Source organism: Ochlerotatus camptorhynchus, unplaced genomic scaffold, assembly GCF_037179485.1.
Source record: "Ochlerotatus camptorhynchus isolate MF236.1 unplaced genomic scaffold, CSIRO-AGI_Acam_v1.1 ptg000380l, whole genome shotgun sequence".
Taxonomy (NCBI): Eukaryota; Metazoa; Arthropoda; class Insecta; order Diptera; family Culicidae; genus Ochlerotatus; species Ochlerotatus camptorhynchus.
The window spans coordinates 103,984-126,048 of record NW_027040868.1 but is presented as its reverse complement, the minus strand read 5'-3'; the positions used below and the strand labels follow the sequence as shown (position 1 = coordinate 126,048).

At 38.4% G+C, this 22,065-nt stretch overlaps 2 protein-coding genes across 2 annotated transcripts in view; one reads left to right on the top strand and one right to left on the bottom strand.

Moving 5' to 3' along the window:
- LOC135710405 (uncharacterized) overlaps nt 1–22,065 on the top strand; it is a 183,169-nt gene that overhangs the window by 109,010 nt on the left and 52,094 nt on the right. The gene's annotated exons all lie outside the window — the stretch shown is intronic.
- Nucleotides 7,504–13,441, bottom strand: LOC135710383 (peritrophin-1-like). Its single transcript, XM_065232947.1, has 3 exons — nt 13,176–13,441; nt 13,078–13,111; nt 7,504–7,940 (listed from the first exon to the last, which is right to left on the bottom strand). Exons 1-3 carry the CDS (start codon nt 13,392–13,394, stop codon nt 7,543–7,545), a joined length of 651 nt encoding a protein of 216 aa, XP_065089019.1. The 5' UTR covers nt 13,395–13,441; the 3' UTR covers nt 7,504–7,542.

Below are 22,065 nucleotides of genomic sequence, written 5' to 3'. Positions count from 1 at the left end.
TTCCTCTCCAATCTGATCTTGGACAGCGCGCTTCAAGCTCAAACTCGGCCGGTTCCAGGAACGTCTTTCCGTAGGAAACCTCCTTCCCCTTGGTGGGACCAGCAATGCACTGAGGTTTATCGTAAAAAGTCCGACGCGTTTAAGCTTTTCCGGAAACGTGGAACACCCGTACATTTCGAAGCGTACTCGGCTCTTGAACGCGAACTCAAGAGCCTCATCAAAGCCAAGAAACGCGGATACTGGCGGCAATTCGTGGACGGATTATCGCGCGAAACGTCGATGAATACGCTTTGGAATGCGGCGCGAAGGATGCGTAACCGGTCTTCAAACAACGAGAGCGAGGAGTACTCCGATAGTTGGATTCTCAAGTTCGCGCGAAAAGTATGTCCTGATTCTGTGCCAGCACAGATGATTCCTCGCGAAACGATGAATTCGGTAGACGAGATCAGCCAGCCTTTTTCAATGCTGGAGCTCTCACTCGCGCTCCTTTCGTGTGGCAATTCGGCTCCGGGGGCTGATAGAATCAAGTTCAACTTGTTGAAGAACCTCCCAGACGTCGCTAAGAGGCGCATGTTGAACTTGTTTGGTCAGTTCCTGGAGCTTAATATTGTTCCGGATGATTGGAGGCGGGTGAGAGTTATAGCCATTAAAAAGCCTGGAAAACCCGCGTCAGATCACAATTCGTATCGTCCCATTGCGATGTTATCGTGTATTCGAAAATTGTTGGAGAAAATGATCCTTTTTCGCCTGGACAAATGGGTTGAGTTGAACCACCTACTCTCAGATACTCAATTTGGTTTCCGTAGGGGCAAGGGAACGAACGACTGTCTCGCGTTGCTTTCCACTGAAATTCAGTTGGCTTTTGCTAATAAAGAGCAAATGGCTTCTGTCTTCTTGGATATTAAGGGGGCTTTTGATTCAGTATCGGTTGAAGTCCTTTCAGACAAACTCCACGCTTGTGGCCTTTCTCCATTAATTAATAACTTTTTGTACAATTTGCTGTCAGAGAAACATATGAGCTTTTCTCATGGAAACTCTACAGCTTCACGATTTAGCTACATGGGTCTCCCCCAGGGCTCATGTTTAAGCCCCCTTCTGTATAATTTCTACGTCAGAGAAATTGACAATTGTCTAAGGGACAACTGCATGTTGAGACAACTTGCAGATGACGGAGTAGTGTCTATGACAGGACCCAGAGAGGCCGACCTGCAAGGACCCTTACAGGATACCTTAGACAATTTGTCTACTTGGGCTATCCAGCTAGGTATCGAATTCTCCACGGAGAAAACTGAGTTGGTCGTTTTTTCTAGGAAGCATAGCCCAGCACAACCAAAGCTTCAACTTTTGGGTAAACCGATCACTCATTCTATGTCCTTCAAATATCTTGGGGTCTGGTTCGATTCAAAATGCACCTGGAGATCCCACATTGAGTATCTGAAGCGGAAATGCCAACAAAGGATCAATTTTCTCCGAACAATTACCGGAACGTGGTGGGGAGCCCATCCGCAAGATCTTCTAACGTTGTACCGGACAACGATTTTATCGGTTTTAGAGTACGGTAGTTTTTGCTTCCAGTCGGCGGCTAAAACGCACATCATCAAACTGGAACGGATCCAGTATCGCTGTCTTCGTATCGCGTTAGGATGCATGCACTCGACTCATACGATGAGTCTCGAAGTGTTAGCGGGCATGTTGCCACTCTCTGATCGGTTTTCGGAATTATCTCTCAGGCTCCTCACCCGTTGTGAAATTATGAACCCACTGGTGATTGCAAACTTTGAGAAGCTTCTTGAGCTAAACCCTCAAACTCGTTTTATGTCATTGTACTACGTGTACATAACACAGGATGTCAGCCCTTCGCAGCATAATCCCTATCGTGTTTGCTTCTCCGACTTCGACAGTTCTGTTCATTTTGATTTATCAATGACGCAAGAGATTCGCGGAATCCCAGAGCATCATCGTTCCATGATTGCTCCGTCAATTTTCGCTGCAAAGTTTGGCCAAGTTGATTCCGCAAGATCGTTCTTCACAGATGGATCACTAATAGAGGCGTCCGCTGGTTTTGGTATTTATAACGAATTTCATAGCGCCTCTCGAATGCTTCAAGCTCCTTGTTCCGTATATGTTGCTGAGCTGGCGGCAATACATTGTACGCTAGAAACGATCGCCTCACTTGCACCAGATCATTATTTTATTTTTACGGATAGTCTCAGTTCTGTCGAGGCTATTCGCTCCATGAGGCCGGTAAAGCACTCCTCGTATTTTCTCATGAAAATACGAGAGCTTCTAAGTGCTTTATCTTTAAGATCTTTTGTCATCACCTTTGCATGGGTCCCATCTCATTGCTCGATTCCGGGCAATGAGAAGGCGGACTCGCTTGCAAAGGTGGGCGCTATGGAAGGCGATATTTACGATCGACAAATCGCCTACGACGAATTTTTCTTCATTTATCGTCAACAGTCCCTCGCCAGCTGGCAAAATAAATGGAGTGAAGGGAGTTTGGGACGATGGTTTTATTCAATCATCCCTAAGGTGTCGAAGTGTCCTTGGTTCAAGGGGTTGGATGTGGGTCGAGACTTCATTCGTATGATGTCTCGCCTCATGTCCAATCACTACTCGTTAAACGCTCACTTGTTCCGTGTTGAGCTGGGGGACAGTAATCTCTGTGAATGTGGACAAGGTTACCAGGACGCAGATCACATTATTTGGTCATGTGCTGAGCACCGTGGAGTCAGATCCGAGTTGTACGATTCCCTTCGGGCTCGAGGTAGACAACCTAATGTTCCAGTTCGGGATATTTTGGCTAGATGCGATCTGGAGTTTATGAAACTCATATATGTTTACTTTAAGAATATTAACATTAGATTGTAAGTTTTATTAACCATGTGTTTAGTTTGTGTTTTGTATGTGTGTGTGTATTTTTTTTTTGTAGATTTGTTTCTGTAATAATTGTATAATTACAGAGTTGATATAACGTCGATAGGATTAAGTATTTGTTTTAGAAATAGTGAAATTTTTTAATCATAAATCATATTCCAAATCTCCTTTTCCCTCTCCCGATCCAACAATTGTCATCCACTAACCTCGAGAAGACCGCGAGTAATCGGTTCCAATCCTTTAATTTTAGATTTAAGACATTTATAATGTATAAAGAAAATGATAACTTGGCTCTGTAAAGTTTATTCGAATGAGCCTGTACAAATAAAGTAATTAACAAAAAAAAAAAACTTCACAGATGAGGAGCTTCTAAACATCAATTTGACGATCAAGTGGGGAATGGACGGAAGTACCGGAAATGCTGAGTATAATCAAAAATTCGAGGATGATGACGGTTCAAAAAGCGATGCAAGCATGTTGATTACATCACTAGTTCCCATAGCTGCCGAAACGAATGGGAAGACATACTTTCAAAATCCTCGAGCATCATCAACTCGGCTGTACCGGCCGATAAGGATACAGATAATGGCCGAAACTGCTGAGCTTGCCATTCGGGAGAAAGAATATATTGAAGAGCAAATTGAGAAACTGTTGCCAACGGAGTTTACGAAATATGGACGGGACATACGGGTTCGGTACAGTATGTTGTTAACTATGGTGGACGGGAAGATTTGTTCTGCACTCACTGGGACAAAATCGTCCTAAAGATGTTTTGTCTGCCTAGCAAAGCCTACAGAAATTAATGAGCTTGAGCTTGCTTGAGCTTGATTGACCGCCCACGGTTGCTACTCTGTTACTGCCAGATCAGCTGTAATTACACAGAGAACCAATAGACGATGCTTGGGACTAGCAATCATCCTCAATGTGTAAAAACTGGTGATCTTAAATTAGGCAATACCAGCGCCAATACCAGTCAAGAAAGGAATGGGAAGGATTGTGTTGACATGACACTCGCTTTGATGGAAGCCGAGAACACCTCTGCACTTCCACGAGGAATCACTGGGATGTTGGATAAGAGGGTTGGGTTTGCAGCAGGGTTCGTTTTGGTAAACGATAAGCTGAATTGATGTCCTAACGATCATATAACGCGAAGGAGCTTGGGACTAAACCCACGGTCTTCTGCTCAGTAAGCAAAAACGTTTGCCACTAGGCAGACGAGCACCTTTTAATCACCGAGTTGCTGTTATTACCATGAAGTCATATTAACAAATAAAACGACGAATCTTGAATGTGGATGGGCCTGAGATTAGACTCATGATGTTCTGCTCAGTAAGCAAAAACGGTTGCTCTTAGGCCACCGAGCCCCTCATATCACATAATACCGTTGCTCAAATTTGTGTATCCATTCAAACCCGGAACCAACGACAACAACGAGTTTCGCAAAATACACGATGCACAAGCGATTTTACCATAAATCTCTTTGATATGTAAGGACCTGGGACCGCGTTTTTCTGCCCAGTAAGCAGGCCACTGTAACCGACGATCTTTCAAATCCGAAAACTAAAAACTACGAAAAAGTACTTAGGCCTTCATTAAGTTCCACTTTCACGCGACGTTCAATGACAGGGTCCTATCCAGGATTACATCTGAGAAATCCAAATCTGGCCAACGCCCACCCTAAACCTAAACCTGTTCTAATCCACCTGAAATGACTAACGAATGGAAGACTTTGACTACCCAGTCATGCAATAGTCTCATTCCGTGCCTTATGACAACTTGATGATTCTATTGCGCTCATCTTTTGGTACCACCCAGGGGAGACTTGGTCCTGTACCCAATGCTTAACTTATCTCCATTCCTCTCAGCTACTCGCAATTTCTTGTGATATAGTGGGCGGAATATTATTATATGAGACAATTCAATGCAGACGCCTTTCCAAATTTGGCAGATCGACAGGTAATCGGTGAGTTACCACGATAGTTGCTATTCAACAACTCGACAACGTTCCATCGTCAACGCCTGCTATGAGAATTTCTCATTGCAGACGCCAACGAAATGACGTCATCGAGCTATCGATCAACTACCCTGGTTATCGCCTGGTACCTTATAGCACGATGCTAGGAGGCGAATCGGAAGAATCGATGAGCTACCTCTCCCCCCAAAGCCTACAGAAATTAATGATATAGACAAAGTTCGACAGAATGAGACTGCATTTCAGTATGGACTATGTCCTCTGCACGCATGGATTAGATTTTTCGAGTATTTTATGCATGTTGCATATCGACTTGAAACGAAGAAATGGCAGTCCCGCGGAGAAGATAAACAGAAAATGCTAGAACAGAAAAAGAAAATCCAACAGCGTTTGAAGGTAGAATTGGGTATGAATGTGGATCAACCACGATCTGGTGGATCTGGAACATCGAATATTTTTTTGCAAACGCTGAACAAGTAGCAGACATCACTAAACTAAATCTCACAGCAATCCAGCGCTGTGGTTCAATTCTCCAATCAATAGGATCAGGTTGCGAAATCGATTCAATCTCATTTGACAACTATTGTGTTGAGACAGCATGCTTGTTGGTGAAATTATATCCCTGGTACTATCTTCCAGAAAGTGTTCATAAGGTTCTTATACATGGGTCTTCCATAATTGACCATTTTATGGTACCAATCGGACAACTCTCAGAAGAAGCGCAAGAGGCAAGAAATAAAGATTGGCAAAGGTAGGTAAATACAAGCTTCATGATGTAATTATTTTATTGAAATATTTTTACCCATCCAACAGATAGGGTAGATAACTACTTCAGCCTAAGCGCCCATTTTGGGCCTATCAAGCAGAGAACATCAAATAAATCCATGATTTCGGCGTTAACCGGTAAACTATGCTACCGAACGAAGTCAATAAGAACGCGTGATATGAATTTTTGAAACCCAATATTCTAAAATACAAATGAAGTGCTCCGACCGAATCAATCTTTATCTTCATCCAATAGGCCGAAGTGAATTCATTGGCATTTCAATGGCGTTTCAATGCGTTAGGCAGAGTTTAGAATCCGTAGGCCGAGTTTGGCGTCAAGAAGATTGTTAAGTGAATTTGAAAAGTGTTAGACTTTTGACAATATATCAACGAATAGTTTCTCTTTATCAAATTTTACGGTACGTACGGAAAGGTAAATACATTTGGAAGCCATCAGTAATAATAACATTCCGTTTGGTGCTAAACTACGCTAGATTAAGAAAGATCAAGTACAGGTTGTGACTAGTAGGCCGGAAATGGGGTAGGTAACCCTACCGAGAATTCAACACCGAAAGCATTCAAGACAAGTTACGAATCGTGATCTTCTGAACTAGTGTCTTCTGATCCATTGATCACAAGTATTCGAGCATGGCCGAAAAAAATCGAAAAATCACTATCGGAGGACGCGAAAAGCCTTTTGAAAAGTTTTTCTTACGGTAGTGTGAATGACAACGAGAACGACAACGAAACCAAAAGCAAGGAAGACAGCGATTCATGAAATAAACATGTTGAAAAACTTTTATTATCAGTTAAATTAAATTAAATTAAATTGAACCCAATTAGCGTGCCGCATTTTTTTACTATAACGAAGAAAAAGTTTTAACACGAAACATACCTTCCAAAAGCTTACATTCACAGATGTTTGCTATCATTTTGAAGTAAATTTCTTAAAGTTTCATATGCACCATGGGTACTTTGCCCCATTTTGCCCCCTGCTAAGTTACAAGTTCATAAATTATGGTCTAAAAATCTACAAAAACTCAAATAACTTTTTTTATACAGCAGATACTACAACTTACTAGAACATGGTTAAAATGTAGACCAAAAAGTTATGATGAGAAACCCATTTTTGAGGGACCGTCGGCAATAAACGTCACATATCTTGAAAAGTAAAAAAGATATCAATTAAGCGTCTTCAACAAAGTTCTTTGTAAAGAAATTTTCTACAACTTTGTCCAGTAAACCAACCCTGTATCTTGAAAAGTTGAAAAAAAAAAAAATGTTCGATCTCACTTTTAGGGGGATTAATCTTTTAACTAAAAGCACTAAAAGAAGCGCAGTAACATATTGAAAAACTTTTCCCAAGGCACCATATCTCTTAATTTCATGATAAAGCGCACGAAAATGTCGATTTCAACCACTGTGCGCTGATGTAATCACTGGAGGTCCATCACCAAACGAGGAGTCGTTGAGGTCCTGGATGAATAGGCGATGGTGATGAATGTAACGTCCCGGGACGCCGAAATGAACAGTGGAGAGGAACTACTACAAATTCGGGATAGTTAACTATACCGAGAAGGAGCAGGTAAAGGACGAAAAGGAGGCCAAGCGGTGGGCGCTGCTGAAGGAAAATCAATTGGCAGAAGCAAGGAAGAACTCATAAACTATGTCTTTTTTAATACTTTAATGTAATTATTACATTATTTAAAGATTCTCGGCTCCAAGGAGTCCTTTTGGACATTTGAGCCTATCAAATAAACTATTGAAAAAAAAAACAGCCATTTAACGATGTTTAATCTTATCATATTTTTTAAAAACTATTATACTCAAATGAATTTCCTTATGCCTTAATCTATGCTTCAGGTAAGTACCAACCTGTTTTTGTAATTATATTACCAACATTTTATTGGGGTAATCCCAACCGCGAATTAACATCTGACATTTCGTTCAAGGTTACACTGTCCATAGCTAGAGTCGAAGAGCAATCCCTTTGGACATTCTCTATCAGTGGCCACGCCCTGGAAGCACTGGATAAACTTGTTGCATGCACCAGCAACTGGCAGATTCCGAAAACCACTTGAAGGGCACATAACACAACCTGCTCTGCTGGGACGATCACAAACCTTTCCCCGAGCATTATAATGCAAGCCACTAGGACAGCTCACCGGATTGCTATTTCCATTGTTGCAGAAGTAGTAAAAATTGCATCGCGAAGGATCTGGCTGTGTGCTTCCGTTGGATTGACCGTAGCAATTCTGACCATATGCCACGCCCACCACAAACAAACAGAAGAGTGCAATTAGTGCTGTGGAATGGAAAACACATTTCATTAGCATTAATTAGCTAGAAAGAACTATTTAATTCACTTACACTTCATTTTCAATGTTGCTTACTCAGCGTAGTCTGAAGTGCTATAGAAATCGAAGAAAGCAGCAAAAGGTTTTTTATTGCGTGCCGAATATTTCGTTACCGGAAGTCAAAAGTCACATAGGAAACATTGGACAACGGTGAAGCTAGATAAAAACGTATCGTATCTCGTAAGGCACATGGTCAAAGTCCATGAGTCACAGTTTTATCAAGACACGATAGCAAATGACAATACTTTCATGCTCAATATTTGCTACTATATGTGATGTATCATCGACAAGAAATCAAAAAATTTACTAGTTGCCTTATCAGCAGTGACGTTGCCGATGACGGTCATACGCATTGCATCACGGTTGGTATTTCCAACAGTTTATCACGCGGTCACAAATTAGGTGTGATTGTTGTAAACAAAACAAAAACCTACCAAGGGAAATTCCCCTCGGACCAATATTGCTTAGCAGTAATAGAGAATAGAGTTCATGTGTCTTTATATTTATCGCGAACTTCAAAGGAATTAAATATTTTATGTCGTTGATGCGTATGAAGTAAAACTTGACATAAAATACTTGTATTAGTTTAACATGACATAACATGACACACAGATAGACAGCTGTAACTTTTTAACTATTATACCAAATGACTTGAAATTATCAAGGATGATGGTTTAGCTAGTTCTAAATAAGTAAAAATTTGTGTATTGACTTGTGTTTAGATCAAGAAAACAAAATGTTGTCTTAAAATTTGTATCAGTAGCAAGTTACAATTCGTTTAATTTTACTTATTTTTTTGCACACCTTGTTCATTTTCTTCACTGATTATAAATCTTTAAAGTGTAACAGAATTAACTGTTTTTGTTTAGCGTAAAAGGACTGATTTTCATTTGTTTAGACAGGTTTGTTTTTCAGTAAATATGCCAGTCTCAGAGCACCTAAATTTACACGATTTTTCGAAGGGCGTTGCAGGATAAAAAATATGATCTATCATACTGCAATTGATTCAACATAACATTCTAGTCAAAAATCCATTCAGTTCACACTTGAATTTTGACATTTCAGATGTTTTTTTTTCAATATGATGGTGGCACATCACGCGCTAATATTGGATTTAGAGACTACTGTCCCGAGTGCTTTGTTCATTGCATGTAGCTCGGTTGATCGGTGAAGCAAATTAAGTTTGATGATGTCTGGAATTAAGGTCAAAACCACCATTCGTTTTGACTTCCAAAATGGAAGTGCGAGACCGTCATTGGGTGAAATTTCCAATTTCTCCAAGGTGCTGGATGCGAATGCTGCTGAGATGGAAGCAAGCTATCGGCTATCGGAGAAGAAAGCTCAATTTCTCAAGTTTAATCGTTTCAGTTCAAATTTTTTCTAGGGCATATTTTAAGGAACTTTCCGCACTTTTTCTTAGACAGAGACATATAAAAAAATGTATGACCTATAATAACATCCAAATTAGTCTGAAGTTTAAACCTTCACCTTTAAAAGATGATGTTCTGCAAAGATATGTTTTCAAAAATCCTCGTATCACCGTATGAAATCATGAACAGCAAATACGTAGCACAATAAGATCTTCAAACCATCCTGAAGAATTGATCTTGAAGTTCTACATGTTCAATAAAGTTTTTCTCGATGTCCTGACAATACATACGACTCCTTCTTCTTCTTCGCATTTCAAGCTTATTGCGTATGGCATTATTAGCTTATTGCGTGCTCTCAACTTAGTGTTCTATAGATGCACTTTCACAGTTATTAATTAAGAGCTTTCGATGCCTGTACCATTTTTGCATTAGTATAATTGTGTGGCAGGTACAATCATACTCTATGCCCAGGGAAGTCGAGAAATTTTCCAACCCGAAAAATTCCTAGACCGGACCGGGAATCGAACCCAGCCACCTCCAGCATGGTCTTGCTTTGTAGCTGCGCCTTTACCGACTGAGCTAAGGGAGGTCCCAACATACGACTCCAGAGACCTTAGTTAGAGCTCATTACATCAGGGGAAAATATATATTTGTAATAACAAAATATCTAATGTTCTCGAAATCATCCTGGAGTTAAGATCTTGATGTTCTACACTGTAGAATCTACAGATGTTAAAATGACAAAATGATCGAATGGAAATCCAAACTAGAATTACGTTCATGAAAATGAGATCATTGCATTCTACTTGCCTACGAAGACACAGAGGACACATTTTCATTGCATATTTTTTGTATAAACGAAAAAAACTGCTTTTGAGTTTCCAGAATTCCCTGGATACTTTCCTCATAATTACCTTGGTATTTGATTTGGAACTCCCCCCCCCACCCTTTGCAACTACATGTTCTTCTCATTTTTTTTAAAAAAAACTAAAAACTTTCCTTTAAAATGCTGTGGATTTATAATCAGAAATACCCTGGAATTTTCTCCTTAATTTTCCTGAAACATTCATAATTCAATTTATTTTGTGCTCTATTTTTGGAACTATTTTTAGAATTTTCTTGAAGTTCTTTTCTGAATCTTCTTCAGTATTAACATGAAATTATCTACAGAACACCATTTAAATTATGTTTATAAATCTCTTTGAATTCTCCCTGAAATTCATTCGTTCACGATTCAAATGCAAGTCTCTACAGAACTTCCTTTCCTTTCCTCCTTGGAATTCACCTCAGAACTTCTTAGAATTATATCTCAAAATTATATTGGATTTAGGGACAGAGCTTCATTAGAATTTTTCCATTGGTTTTTTTCAGGAAATTTACCCTACATTTTTATATGTATTCTCGCTAGAAATCTATAAAAAATCATTTAATTTGTTTGATCCCTGAAAGTACATTCAAGTTCCAAATCATAGAAAAAAAAAATCAAGGCAGAAAATGGATCTAGACTTTTATTTAGATTCCACTTTTTGAATATCTTTACAGTCCCAGATTCATTTGTTCTAAAATAGTCTAAGACTCTAAACATTTGTCGAAACCAATCTTAGAGATTTTTTTGAATCCCTTGCTGAATATGAATAACCGGGAATTTTTTTAGGTTTTGCATCGGAAAAATCGGGAGAAACCGTGAAGTCAATTCTGGAAACTCTTTCCTGTGGGCCGGCAATATTCCAGAACAACCGACACTGGGTCCCAATTACCCCAATATCACCAATCAGGACCATGATTATGGTAGGGCTAAGGTTGCCCCCAAGGTAGCGTGGGCTTCTAGCACCCACTAATGGTTTGATCCATTATTTTAATACTGAGCAAATCATTCAATATTCATTGCGATACAGGCAAGTTTTCTGATTTTAAAGGACCATAGAGACCATCAGACGCTGGAATTTTCATCGAGTTAGGGAGAACGTGTAAGGGAGAGTTGGCTGTATACCAAACCATACCAATCCGGCTAAGGCCTTGATGTCCTCTGGTGTCCAAAGAAGTCGGCTCCACTCTACATAGCCACACGTCACCAGCCTCGCATTCTGCCAAGGGTCCTTAAATCTTATACAGTAATGACCCGATTTTGTCAGCCTCCTTTTTGAAAATATGTTTTAATGTTCTACGAAACCCATGCGATCAGTGGAACGTCCAAATAAAAACCAAAAGCTGTTATTGGCGGCAGCAGACACGTGTTATTTTGAATTTATGGAATATAACGTTTTTTCCAGAGCTACTATATCAATTATTATGTAAAACTAATTTTACTACCGTAAGACGGGGTGATATTGGGCCTAGGGGGTGACATTGGGCTAGAATTGAAATATGATTCTAGAACTCCTGGAGTAAAGTGTAGATAACATTAACCAGTTGTTTTATTTAAATAGTGCTGTTAAGTTAAGTGTCATAAATAGTAGCAAAGACTCGTTTTAAAAAATATCCACAGGCAAACAAAAGTTTAAATAAACTTAAACGAGGGTTACAGCGATCTTTAGCCATACACACGAAGTACGTTGTGATCATAACCCAGTGTCCTGATAATAGCTACCTTACATTTACATATTTTTAGATATTTTAACCAAATTTATGTTTTGGCCAAATGTCACTTCGCATAAGGTTTTTCATTGGTCTATATTTTATTTAGTTTTAGTAAAGTGATACATCATTTTCAATTAACCATTTCTATGTCAGTCATAAATATATCATTGATAAATATATTCACATGCTTAACATTGTTTTCCTTGCAAAAATGTGAATGTGGATTTGATTGATTTATCTTTATTTAGGAGGCTTTCAGCCTGAGGCTGGTTCGCCTACAAATGTGAATGATAGGGAAGTTAATTTGTAATTATCGGTTTCTTGATTTCCGTTCATGTGCGTGCACACATAGTTAAATGTTCTTTCGAAGACATATGAAATAACAAAAATGTTTAAATTCATGTCCGATCATTAATCAGGCATGGTGATCAAATGGGACCATAACACTCCTGGAAAACAAGAATTCTTAATACTTAAGAAGGACGAAACTCGAATCACAAGTTCACACTGCTCACTCAGTCACGCTACGTTACTGATTTTGGTTACACATAAAAATTGAATCGTCAATTATTAGGGACGAACGATTGCAATGATAAAAGCATTTAAAGTTCCTTAAAAAAATAAATTTATTTTGATATTTTACGGCATTCCAATCTCTTCTGAATTACTAGCAATCTGACCGGAACAAAGGCACGCTTATTGATTGTTGACAGCATTCGGACAAAGAGGTTCAAAATCTGAGAAATTTATCGATCTAGAGTGTTGCTGCATACTTATCTATTTTTACCGATTGAAGTCCCTCATACGTAGTGGAATTTTATTCTACAATGTCATCAATAAGTAGTGACATCAGCACTGATCAATTTCCTGCGTACAAGTATGAAAAAGCAGATATCTTTCAGAGGGATGTTCAGGGTTCACTATTGTTTAAGGTAGTAAAAGATAAAAGTACATTGCAGGCATAGATAACTACCAAATTCAATTGCGCGTACATAGTTAGAATCGTTTTCCAGACATTTTCAAAACCGCCACGTGCACGTAGACACAACCGAAGTCGTTTGTGATATAACTTCCGTTCGCTAAACCATCAAGCATTCCATATGGGTTACATTCCAAATCCATTTACAATAGCGTAGTTCAGTTTTATCTACTCATAATTTTTCGCATTCGACATTTTCCGGCCAATCGCAAACCTTCAATGGTAAAGGTTAATTAAAGATAACTGAACCTAGAGCCAGACGTTGTGGTTAGACTTACCAACAGTGCCGGATTAAAAAGTAATCCGTCGCGGCAGTCTTGCTCGTAAGCGACCCCGTTCGAACAGATAAGATATTTACTGCAGACGTCTGGATGTGGGAGCAGAACGGCGTCCGAGTTTTCGTTTTCTTCAGCTGGACAGTTTGGATTTCCGGATGCGATAGCTAAAATAATCAAAATTAGTAATAAACGGAACAGAGTTTGAGCGTACTTTTCCATGGTCGCTTATATGACAGGAAGAAACAAGCTTTTGAACATCCGAGATACGAAACAGCACTAAGATATCATTGTTTCTGACTAAGTTATTTATTGCAATAAAGTGCTTTCACTTGATAAGCTAAGATCAATAAAAGGAGAATGGTAAACAACGCCATTCGATAGCAGTTTCAATTACCCATCAGACCATTTAGGTCTGCTTCTGGAGAGTATGAATGCATGCGGGAAATTAGGGTTTGTCACCTCCCACACAGATTTTTTTTTTTTAATTTAACCATCGCGATTAATCTCCTCTCATTTAAAATTGTGCTATAGTTGGCAGGAATAATGGTATGTTGTGCAAGATTGTATAAAACACTGCAGATTTATACAAAATTGAACTAAAATTTACAATGAATATCATGTAAATTTACGCCAAATCTACCGTTAACTACAAAATATTTCTCCGAAATTTACATGATTTTTCAAATGGTGAATTTGCTTGAGATATGATTTTGGGGCTTCTTATTGTTTCATGACGATGCATTAAGCTCCAAGGTATCCTTTGTCACAGAAGGGAAAGCTCAATAGACGATCTTGAATCGAATTGGACATTTTTTTTTTCCTTCGGTTTGTTTTTTCCGTCGATCTTGTCCGTGCTGAGCACCAATGCTACCGACGTGCCAGGAAGGCAGCTCCCACACCTGGACCCTACCTATCGACCCATCAACTCATGAACCGGGGACCAACGGCTTTACTTCCCATCCGAAGGAAGGCGTGATCAGAGATGTTATGCCTCAGAACATCCCGGCGGCGCCGGCTGGGATTGAACTCACGCCTGCTGGGGTGATAGGTAATCACGCTTACCACTACACCACCGGCGCCGTTCGAATTGGACATGATCGATGTTAATTTTTTTTAAACTATTGCAATCCTCTTGAAAATCGGTAGAATGCATCATGCTCATATTTTTTTCAATTCAGCTATGTACATGCACAACTATTTACCATTTAACAATATAAGTGATGAAATTTGCATTTTAAGAATTATTATTTTTGTAATTTTTGCTGAACATGCACTTCACACAAGAATTCTAGCATCAGGTTCGGTATCAGGGAACCCAAATTTAATATGAACAATTACTAGAAATTTATTTACAGTTTGTAAGAAACTTGGCATAATTGTTTATTAGGGGCAATGATTTACATGTTTGCTAAAATTTTGAAATTTTGGATCTTGTAAAATTTTCAAAATGGAAATATTAACATTTTTTAAAACATTGTAGCACGGAAAGGCACTTTTGATCAAAATGACGCTTGAGACAAAGTTGTAGAGAAAAATTCTGTTTTTGCTTTATTTCAGTGATTTTAGCCCTTGGCTAGTTCTTCACTTTGCAGGAAAAATATCAGAGGCAGGCCTTATGCCTTAGGAAAGTACACAGTTTGACATTGCAGAGTTTTGGTTGGACGGCATCTAAAATTTGGAAGACACAGAAAAACAAACTAGACCATTGACATAGAGATAGCTTATTGACAAATCCGAACAAGTCCCCCGTCCGGTAGAGATGCCTCACTGGCCAAAAGGAAGGAATCTTCTTGCCACCTAGCCTGCATGGAGTTTTCGACCCATCGCTTGACGTCCATAAGGGGGACTTCATCGGTGTAACTGGCACTGCCACTCCGGTCAATTTGTCAGCGTCGAAGTTGCCAGTGATCCCACAAAGCCCCAAAACCCAGGTGAACACTGTGTTTGAGGGGGCAAATCGGATGATCCCCTGAATTCACGGATGAGTGAGCATGTTGGACCGGAGAGCAGAGATTATGCTGTGTGAATCTGTAAGGATTAGGACAATGGTTTTTCCAAGTAGGCAGCCGCTTTGATGGCGACTGCACTATTGATTCTAAGCCCGAAGGGAAGTACCCCGACTTCAACCCAGGTTGGGTCAGCCGGCGTCGAGGGCACGATACTTGAAACTACCCGGATGTAGCCGTTGTAAACCGGGGCAAGGACTTGCAAAAGTTTGTTTTTGGCCATTGTGGTGAGCTTCAGGCCATAGAGTAGACGGCTGTCAATAATTGCCTTGGTTACATGCAGCCAGACAGCTCGGTTGTCGGTGCGGTGCGGCATGGAGATTGTTCGGATAAGATTTATGCAGGTCTTGCAACTAGCCATAACGCTCTGGAAGTGTTGCGTGATCGATCAACTAGAATGTGTGGATTTTTATATTAACTAAATTTGTAACGAAATTAAATGACTTGAGCAAAACAATTACATGGAGCCATTTTAGTGAACAAGCATCTACGTCCTGAACTACTTGGATAACAATAATGTGACACAGAATGTACTAAATTACACGATTTGTTACCAGGTGAATCTTTGTCATTGACGAAAAAATGAATAAGATTTTGACGAAGGTTTTTTTGAGGATCAAGTCTGTCAGTGACTATGTGACGAACAATTTTGTCAATATCGCACGAAAATCTGTCAATGACAATGACAAATCTCAGCACTGGTACGGGGTAATAGTCTTTATTACGACTTTCTTGCGCCTGTTTTGACAATTGGCCTATTGGGACTAGAAAGCTTTTCACAACTTTAGATCAGTGAATCAGAATTTTTTAAACAGTAACCGGCTTTACTCCGATGAACTCAATTGTTGTACCATAACGCTCGAATGACAGTTAAAAAATGCCAATCATGGGTTGCTTTGGCTTGTCAAAAACAAACAAACAAAACATAGAGATATGGCGTCTTCTACAAAGTTTTTAGTTATGAAGCAACCTACAACTTAGCTGAAGAATTTATATCTCTATCTGGTCAAACTAAAAAGTTAGATTTTGCAGCGCCACCTGTGGTGAAGTTTCGAACTAAAACGTAACTTCATTCAATGGGTCTTGTCATTTATAAAAACTCTTCTCAAGACACCCTATTGAAAAAACCACTGTAAAAGGTGCTAATGAAAAAAGTTCATGGATTTGGCCTTTTGCACCACTGTGCATGGATAGAAATCTTCTTATACCTTTTGGCAAATTTGCATTGCTGATTAGTCATAAAATGTATAAGTCAACTAATAAGCATTGCCCCGTAACGTGGGTAGATTACCTTTTCGTGGTACGTTACGGGATGTAAGATCTACCACCGATTCCCAGTGCTGATTACTTCAAACTAGGGGAACAGGATTTTTCAGTAATCCAAGGAACACATCTTAGTCCTTGATACTTTTTATGCCTTGTTGATAGTGACAAGACTCGACTTTGTCCACCGAGGATGATCTTGAAACAAGGAAAAAATGAGTTAATTAGTCTTCATCTATGTGATTCCTAATCTTCTCTTCGTTGTTCCCTAGTTTGAAGTGGTTAAGGCTAGGGTTCTGATGCATGGTCATTATCGGTGTCATACCTTAATTTTGTTGCTAAGGAATCCAATTTTGACTGACAAAGGGGCGCGCCTTTGTAGGGTGTTTCAACACTCCGAAGGGTATAAATAGCGGGACCTTTCAATTAAAGTCGGATCCTTGCGATATATGCAAGAGTGGCAACTGTAAAAAAATCGAATACTTCATCATTTCTCAATAGTGATGGAGTAATACGACATGCACTAAACTAAGGACACGAGACATACTACAATAGATCAATTTACTGGTCGCAGTAGTGTTAGGTCCCGAACAGAGGAAAAAAAAATAAGCAGACGCCTTGCAAAAAGTTAATGAAGATCATGCGTGAAATTAAATGTATAAGCGGTCACACATACCATTTATGCATTATTATAGGACCTATGTGGTTTGTCTTATGGAATGTATAAGGCTGATGTTTTGGAAAAAATGTATAAGTGAAACGCATGAATAAAATAATTGATTTTCGTTTCGTGTGCATTGCCCAAATTTACGCTTGATTTTCGTAGACAAAAATCAATATGCAAGCTACTGTGGAAGATATTACAAGCTACAAATATCAAGCTAACTAAATTCACCAGCTACAATTCTATCCAAACCGTGGTGAGTTTAAGTTTAATGATTTTTGCTTTACATCGGAACGCGACCCGAATCTACCGTCACTGCTGGAAGCAGTAGCTTCGTGTCTGCCATCGAGCAGTTGTATCATAGAGTTACCTCTATGATTGTATCGAGTCAACTATCAGTTGCATTTTTATATGTTGTGAATAGTCTCACAATATCAAAGGAGTTTTTAAATCAAAAATAGGCATGATATTTTGTTCCGATATCACGCGTGATATTGAAAGCGAATAAGAGTGAAAAATATTATTTTTCAAACTGCAAAACTCGGATTTTTTAATTTTTTTTCCAAATGAACTTGTTTTCTCAATTTTCTTATGGAAATGGTTGACTTCGTGGTAGAAAATTTAGAAATAATGCTTTAGGAATTGTACACTATATGCATTACGTCTAGAAAATCATCTCGTGACGGTTTTATACAAAAATATGCATTCTGGAAGAAAAAACTTACTTGTATGCAGCTGCAGTCCATTGCAAAAACTGCAATTACATTTGTTGCATGAAACATATGCAGAGGATGTAATAAATCCAAAAATACATTCGATGTAAGTATTTCTAGAGAAGACCATATTGAAATACATATAACGAACTTAATGCTTGTGACGGTTGTAAAATTAATAAATTTGTAGTTATTAAGTTTTACTTACCAACGATTATTGCCTGCGTTGTTGACTCTCATTCATTTTCTGATGCATAAAATCTTTCCTTCGGAAGGGAAGTAAAGCCATTGGTCTCCATTTCATGAGTTGATGGATCGAGGTGTGGGAGCTGCCTCCCTGGCATCAGTACGGAATACAAAATCGACGGAAAAAACATCAAGGAAAAACAAAGTTTTTTGATTAAAAAAAAAAAAAATTGAAAAAAAAATTAAAACGATATAGGGTAAATGTTGGCTTCGGCACCCATTGACTGTTTTCGGCAACCAAAATTTAAACGTTAATTTCACTATGTTTTCCCATCAACGCACTTCCCTGAATGTGTCCAAACGATTGTTTAGCCTTTCAGCTTCAATCTGATTATATTTGAACGATCGAGCAATCCAGTAATGCTACATTTTTCTTCAAATAAAGCATACGCACTACAAAATGAGGTTGATTTCGAGTTGCCGATAATAGAACAGCTGGTTAACACGTAGTTCTAATGGGAAGGTTGCCGAAGAAAAAGAGACTGCCGACAATAGTCACACTCACCTGAGAAGTTTGGAGCGTTGTAAAAACGCTTTCAAAACGTTTTGAAAAATTCTGTCGATTGGAATGGATAGAGAAGCAAGCAGCAGATGAATGTAAACAAACAGACACATCATATATGTGCGTGACGCTGAGAAAATGCTAGTAGAAGTGCAGACGCTGCTTAGATTGACGAGAATACGTAAATTCCCCTAATTTGATAATTTAAACCAACATTTGATCTGGGGAATTGTGTCAGTTATGAAACTAGTACTCCCTCATTGGCAATACGGTCTAAGTCATGTTCAAAATAAGTATTTCCATATTTTTCAACGTAGACATGCAGAACAGAATTGAGACTAATTCCTGTGGAAGAAATTTTGAATTAAATGATAATATTGAGGTTTACGGAAGTGTGTTCAATTAGAGAATCATTAGTAAATTTTCCCTATATTTTTTTCTCCACAAGGAATACTCCCAAAATAATAAACACACTCACCCAATTCAAATTTGTTTAGATGCATGTGGTGAAAAGATGAGATTTTTGTATTTTGAATTTTTGAATATTAAAAGAACTACTCCAAGAACAGACAATCTCTCTGGTAAAGTATCGCGAACCAAATGCTAGTGATGGTTTAAAATGATATGCTAGTAGCTTGGAAGCAAATATTATAAATTAACCCTTAAATGCATGATTTTATATTTTGTGGTGAATTTTTCTTCTAGTTATATATATTGCGCTTACTATCAAAATGTTGTTCCACCATGTTTAAAGACAAAAAAAATGTATTTTGACAAATGGCAACACTATGCATTCGAGGGTTAACGATATGGTCCATTAAAAAATATTTCCATAATTTCATGTATCCAGTTCATGAGTGATTTTGCACCTGAAAAAGATCGAACTTGAACCGCTTTACGGCACTCCTAAATTATGTCCAATTGAGACCAACTTTTGCATAGGGTTTTTTCTCGAGTCAATAAACATTTTGTATATGGTCCTTTGATGCCATTCGATGGTCATTTTTACCCAAACATTCATTGGCACCCTAGAGTCACACATGGCTTGTATGTGTACCCATAGGATTCATTTGTTGATCCTATAGGATAAATTCGTGTGAGAATTACATAAATACAATTTGATGATTTATTTTTCTAGTAGGGGGTAGAGCACTACTTCGGCATAAGCGCCTATTTCCTTCATATCGATCAGAAACTTCAATAATATCAATGATTGCGACGTGAACGAATCAAACGTACGTTTGGTACGATACTTCAGTTCAAACGCTTCAAAACAAATTCTACACTGAAACAAAGACCATAGTTATAAATACTATTTTGCAGAAAACACTTATTTTCAGTATAACTACGCTTAATGCCGTTAAATCTACCATAATTTCAGTATAGTTGACTATAAATATAAACAAAGTTAATACCATTCTGTCAAAACTACTATACTTACTCAAACGGCATAGTAGTTTTGATAGAAAAAATAGTAAAATTAAATGAATTTCGTTTCTGCACAAATCTATTGGTGGGAATATTTAATTTAAACCATCAATATAGTAATTTTGCCTATGGATTTTGTTTCTGTGTATAAGAACGCATAATAGGGTAGAGAACTACTTCGGCCTAATCGCCCATTTTGGGTCTATCGAGCAGAAAACTTCCAATAAATCCATGATTTCATAGTTAACAAGTCAATTATGCATTTGGTACGATACTTTAGTTAATAAGCTACCGAACAAAGTCAATGAGAACACGTGATATGAACGTTTGCACCCATTATTCCCAAAAACAAAAGAAGCTCTCCAACCGAATCAATTTCTATCTTCATCCGATAGGCCGAAGTCAATTCACTGGCGTTAAGCAAACCCCACACGCATCAATATATTGATGCGAAGGGGAATTATTGACAATAATATTGATGATGTGAATTCAGAAATATTGTCAATCTCGATATATTGACGTCAATATAGAATGTATTGACAATACGATTATTGTCAATAAAAGTAATCGTGTAGGGTCCACTTTACAATTGCGTTTCAACGCGTTAGGCCGAGTTTAGAATCCGTAGGCCGAGTTAGGCGTCAAGAAGCAGTGTTAGACTTTTGACAATATCTCAACGATTGGTTTATCTTTATCAAATCTTACGGTACGGAAAGGTAAATAAATTTGGAAGCCATCAGTGATAATAACATTCCGTTTGGTGCTAAACTGCGCTAGATTAAGAAAGACTAAGTGCGGGTTGTGCTTAATAGGCTGGAAATGGGGTAGTTAACCCTATGAATGTTTGCATCCATTCTTCTCAAAAACAAAAGAAGCGCTCATAATGAATATTTTGTTCTGCCTTCATCCGGCCTGCCAAAGTGAATCCAATGACGTTTCAATGTGTTTCAATTGAAACGCGTGTGGTGGAATAGTAATTAAGAAGCAGTGTTCGATTTTTAACAATATTTCAACAGTGACTCTTTATCAAATCTAACGATAAGTATGGAAATCTAACTAAATTTAGAAGTCTCAAACGGCATAGTAGTTTTGATAGAAAAAATAGTAAAATTAAATGAATTTCGTTTCTGCACAAATCTATTGGTGGGAATATTTAATTTAAACCATCAATATAGTAATTTTGCCTATGGATTTTGTTTCTGTGTATAAGAACGCATAATAGGGTAGAGAACTACTTCGACCTAATCGCCCATTTTGGGTCTATCGAGCAGAAAACTTCCAATAAATCCATAATTTCATAGTTAACAAGTCAATTATGCATTTGGTACGATACTTTAGTTAATAAGCTACCGAACAAAGTCAATGAGAACACGTGATATGAACGTTTGCACCCATTATTCCCAAAAACAAAAGAAGCTCTCCGACCGAATCAATTTCTATCTTCATCCGATAGGCCGAAGTCAATTCACTGGCGTTAAGCAAACCCCACACGCATCAATATATTGATGCGAAGGGGAATTATTGACAATAATATTGATGATGTGAATTCAGAAATATTGTCAATCTCGATATATTGACGTCAATATAGAATGTATTGACAATACGATTATTGTCAATAAAAGTAATCGTGTAGGGTCCACTTTACAATTGCGTTTCAACGCGTTAGGCCGAGTTTAGAATCCGTAGGCCGAGTTAGGCGTCAAGAAGCAGTGTTAGACTTTTGACAATATCTCAACGATTGGTTTATCTTTATCAAATCTTACGGTACGGAAAGGTAAATAAATTTGGAAGCCATCAGTGATAATAACATTCCGTTTGGTGCTAAACTGCGCTAGATTAAGAAAGACTAAGTGCGGGTTGTGCTTAATAGGCTGGAAATGGGGTAGTTAACCCTATGAATGTTTACATCCATTCTTCTCAAAAACAAAAGAAGCGCTCATAATGAATATTTTGTTCTGCCTTCATCCGGCCTGCCAAAGTGAATCCAATGACGTTTCAATGTGTTTCAATTGAAACGCGTGTGGTGGAATAGTAATCAAGAAGCAGTGTTCGATTTTTAACAATATTT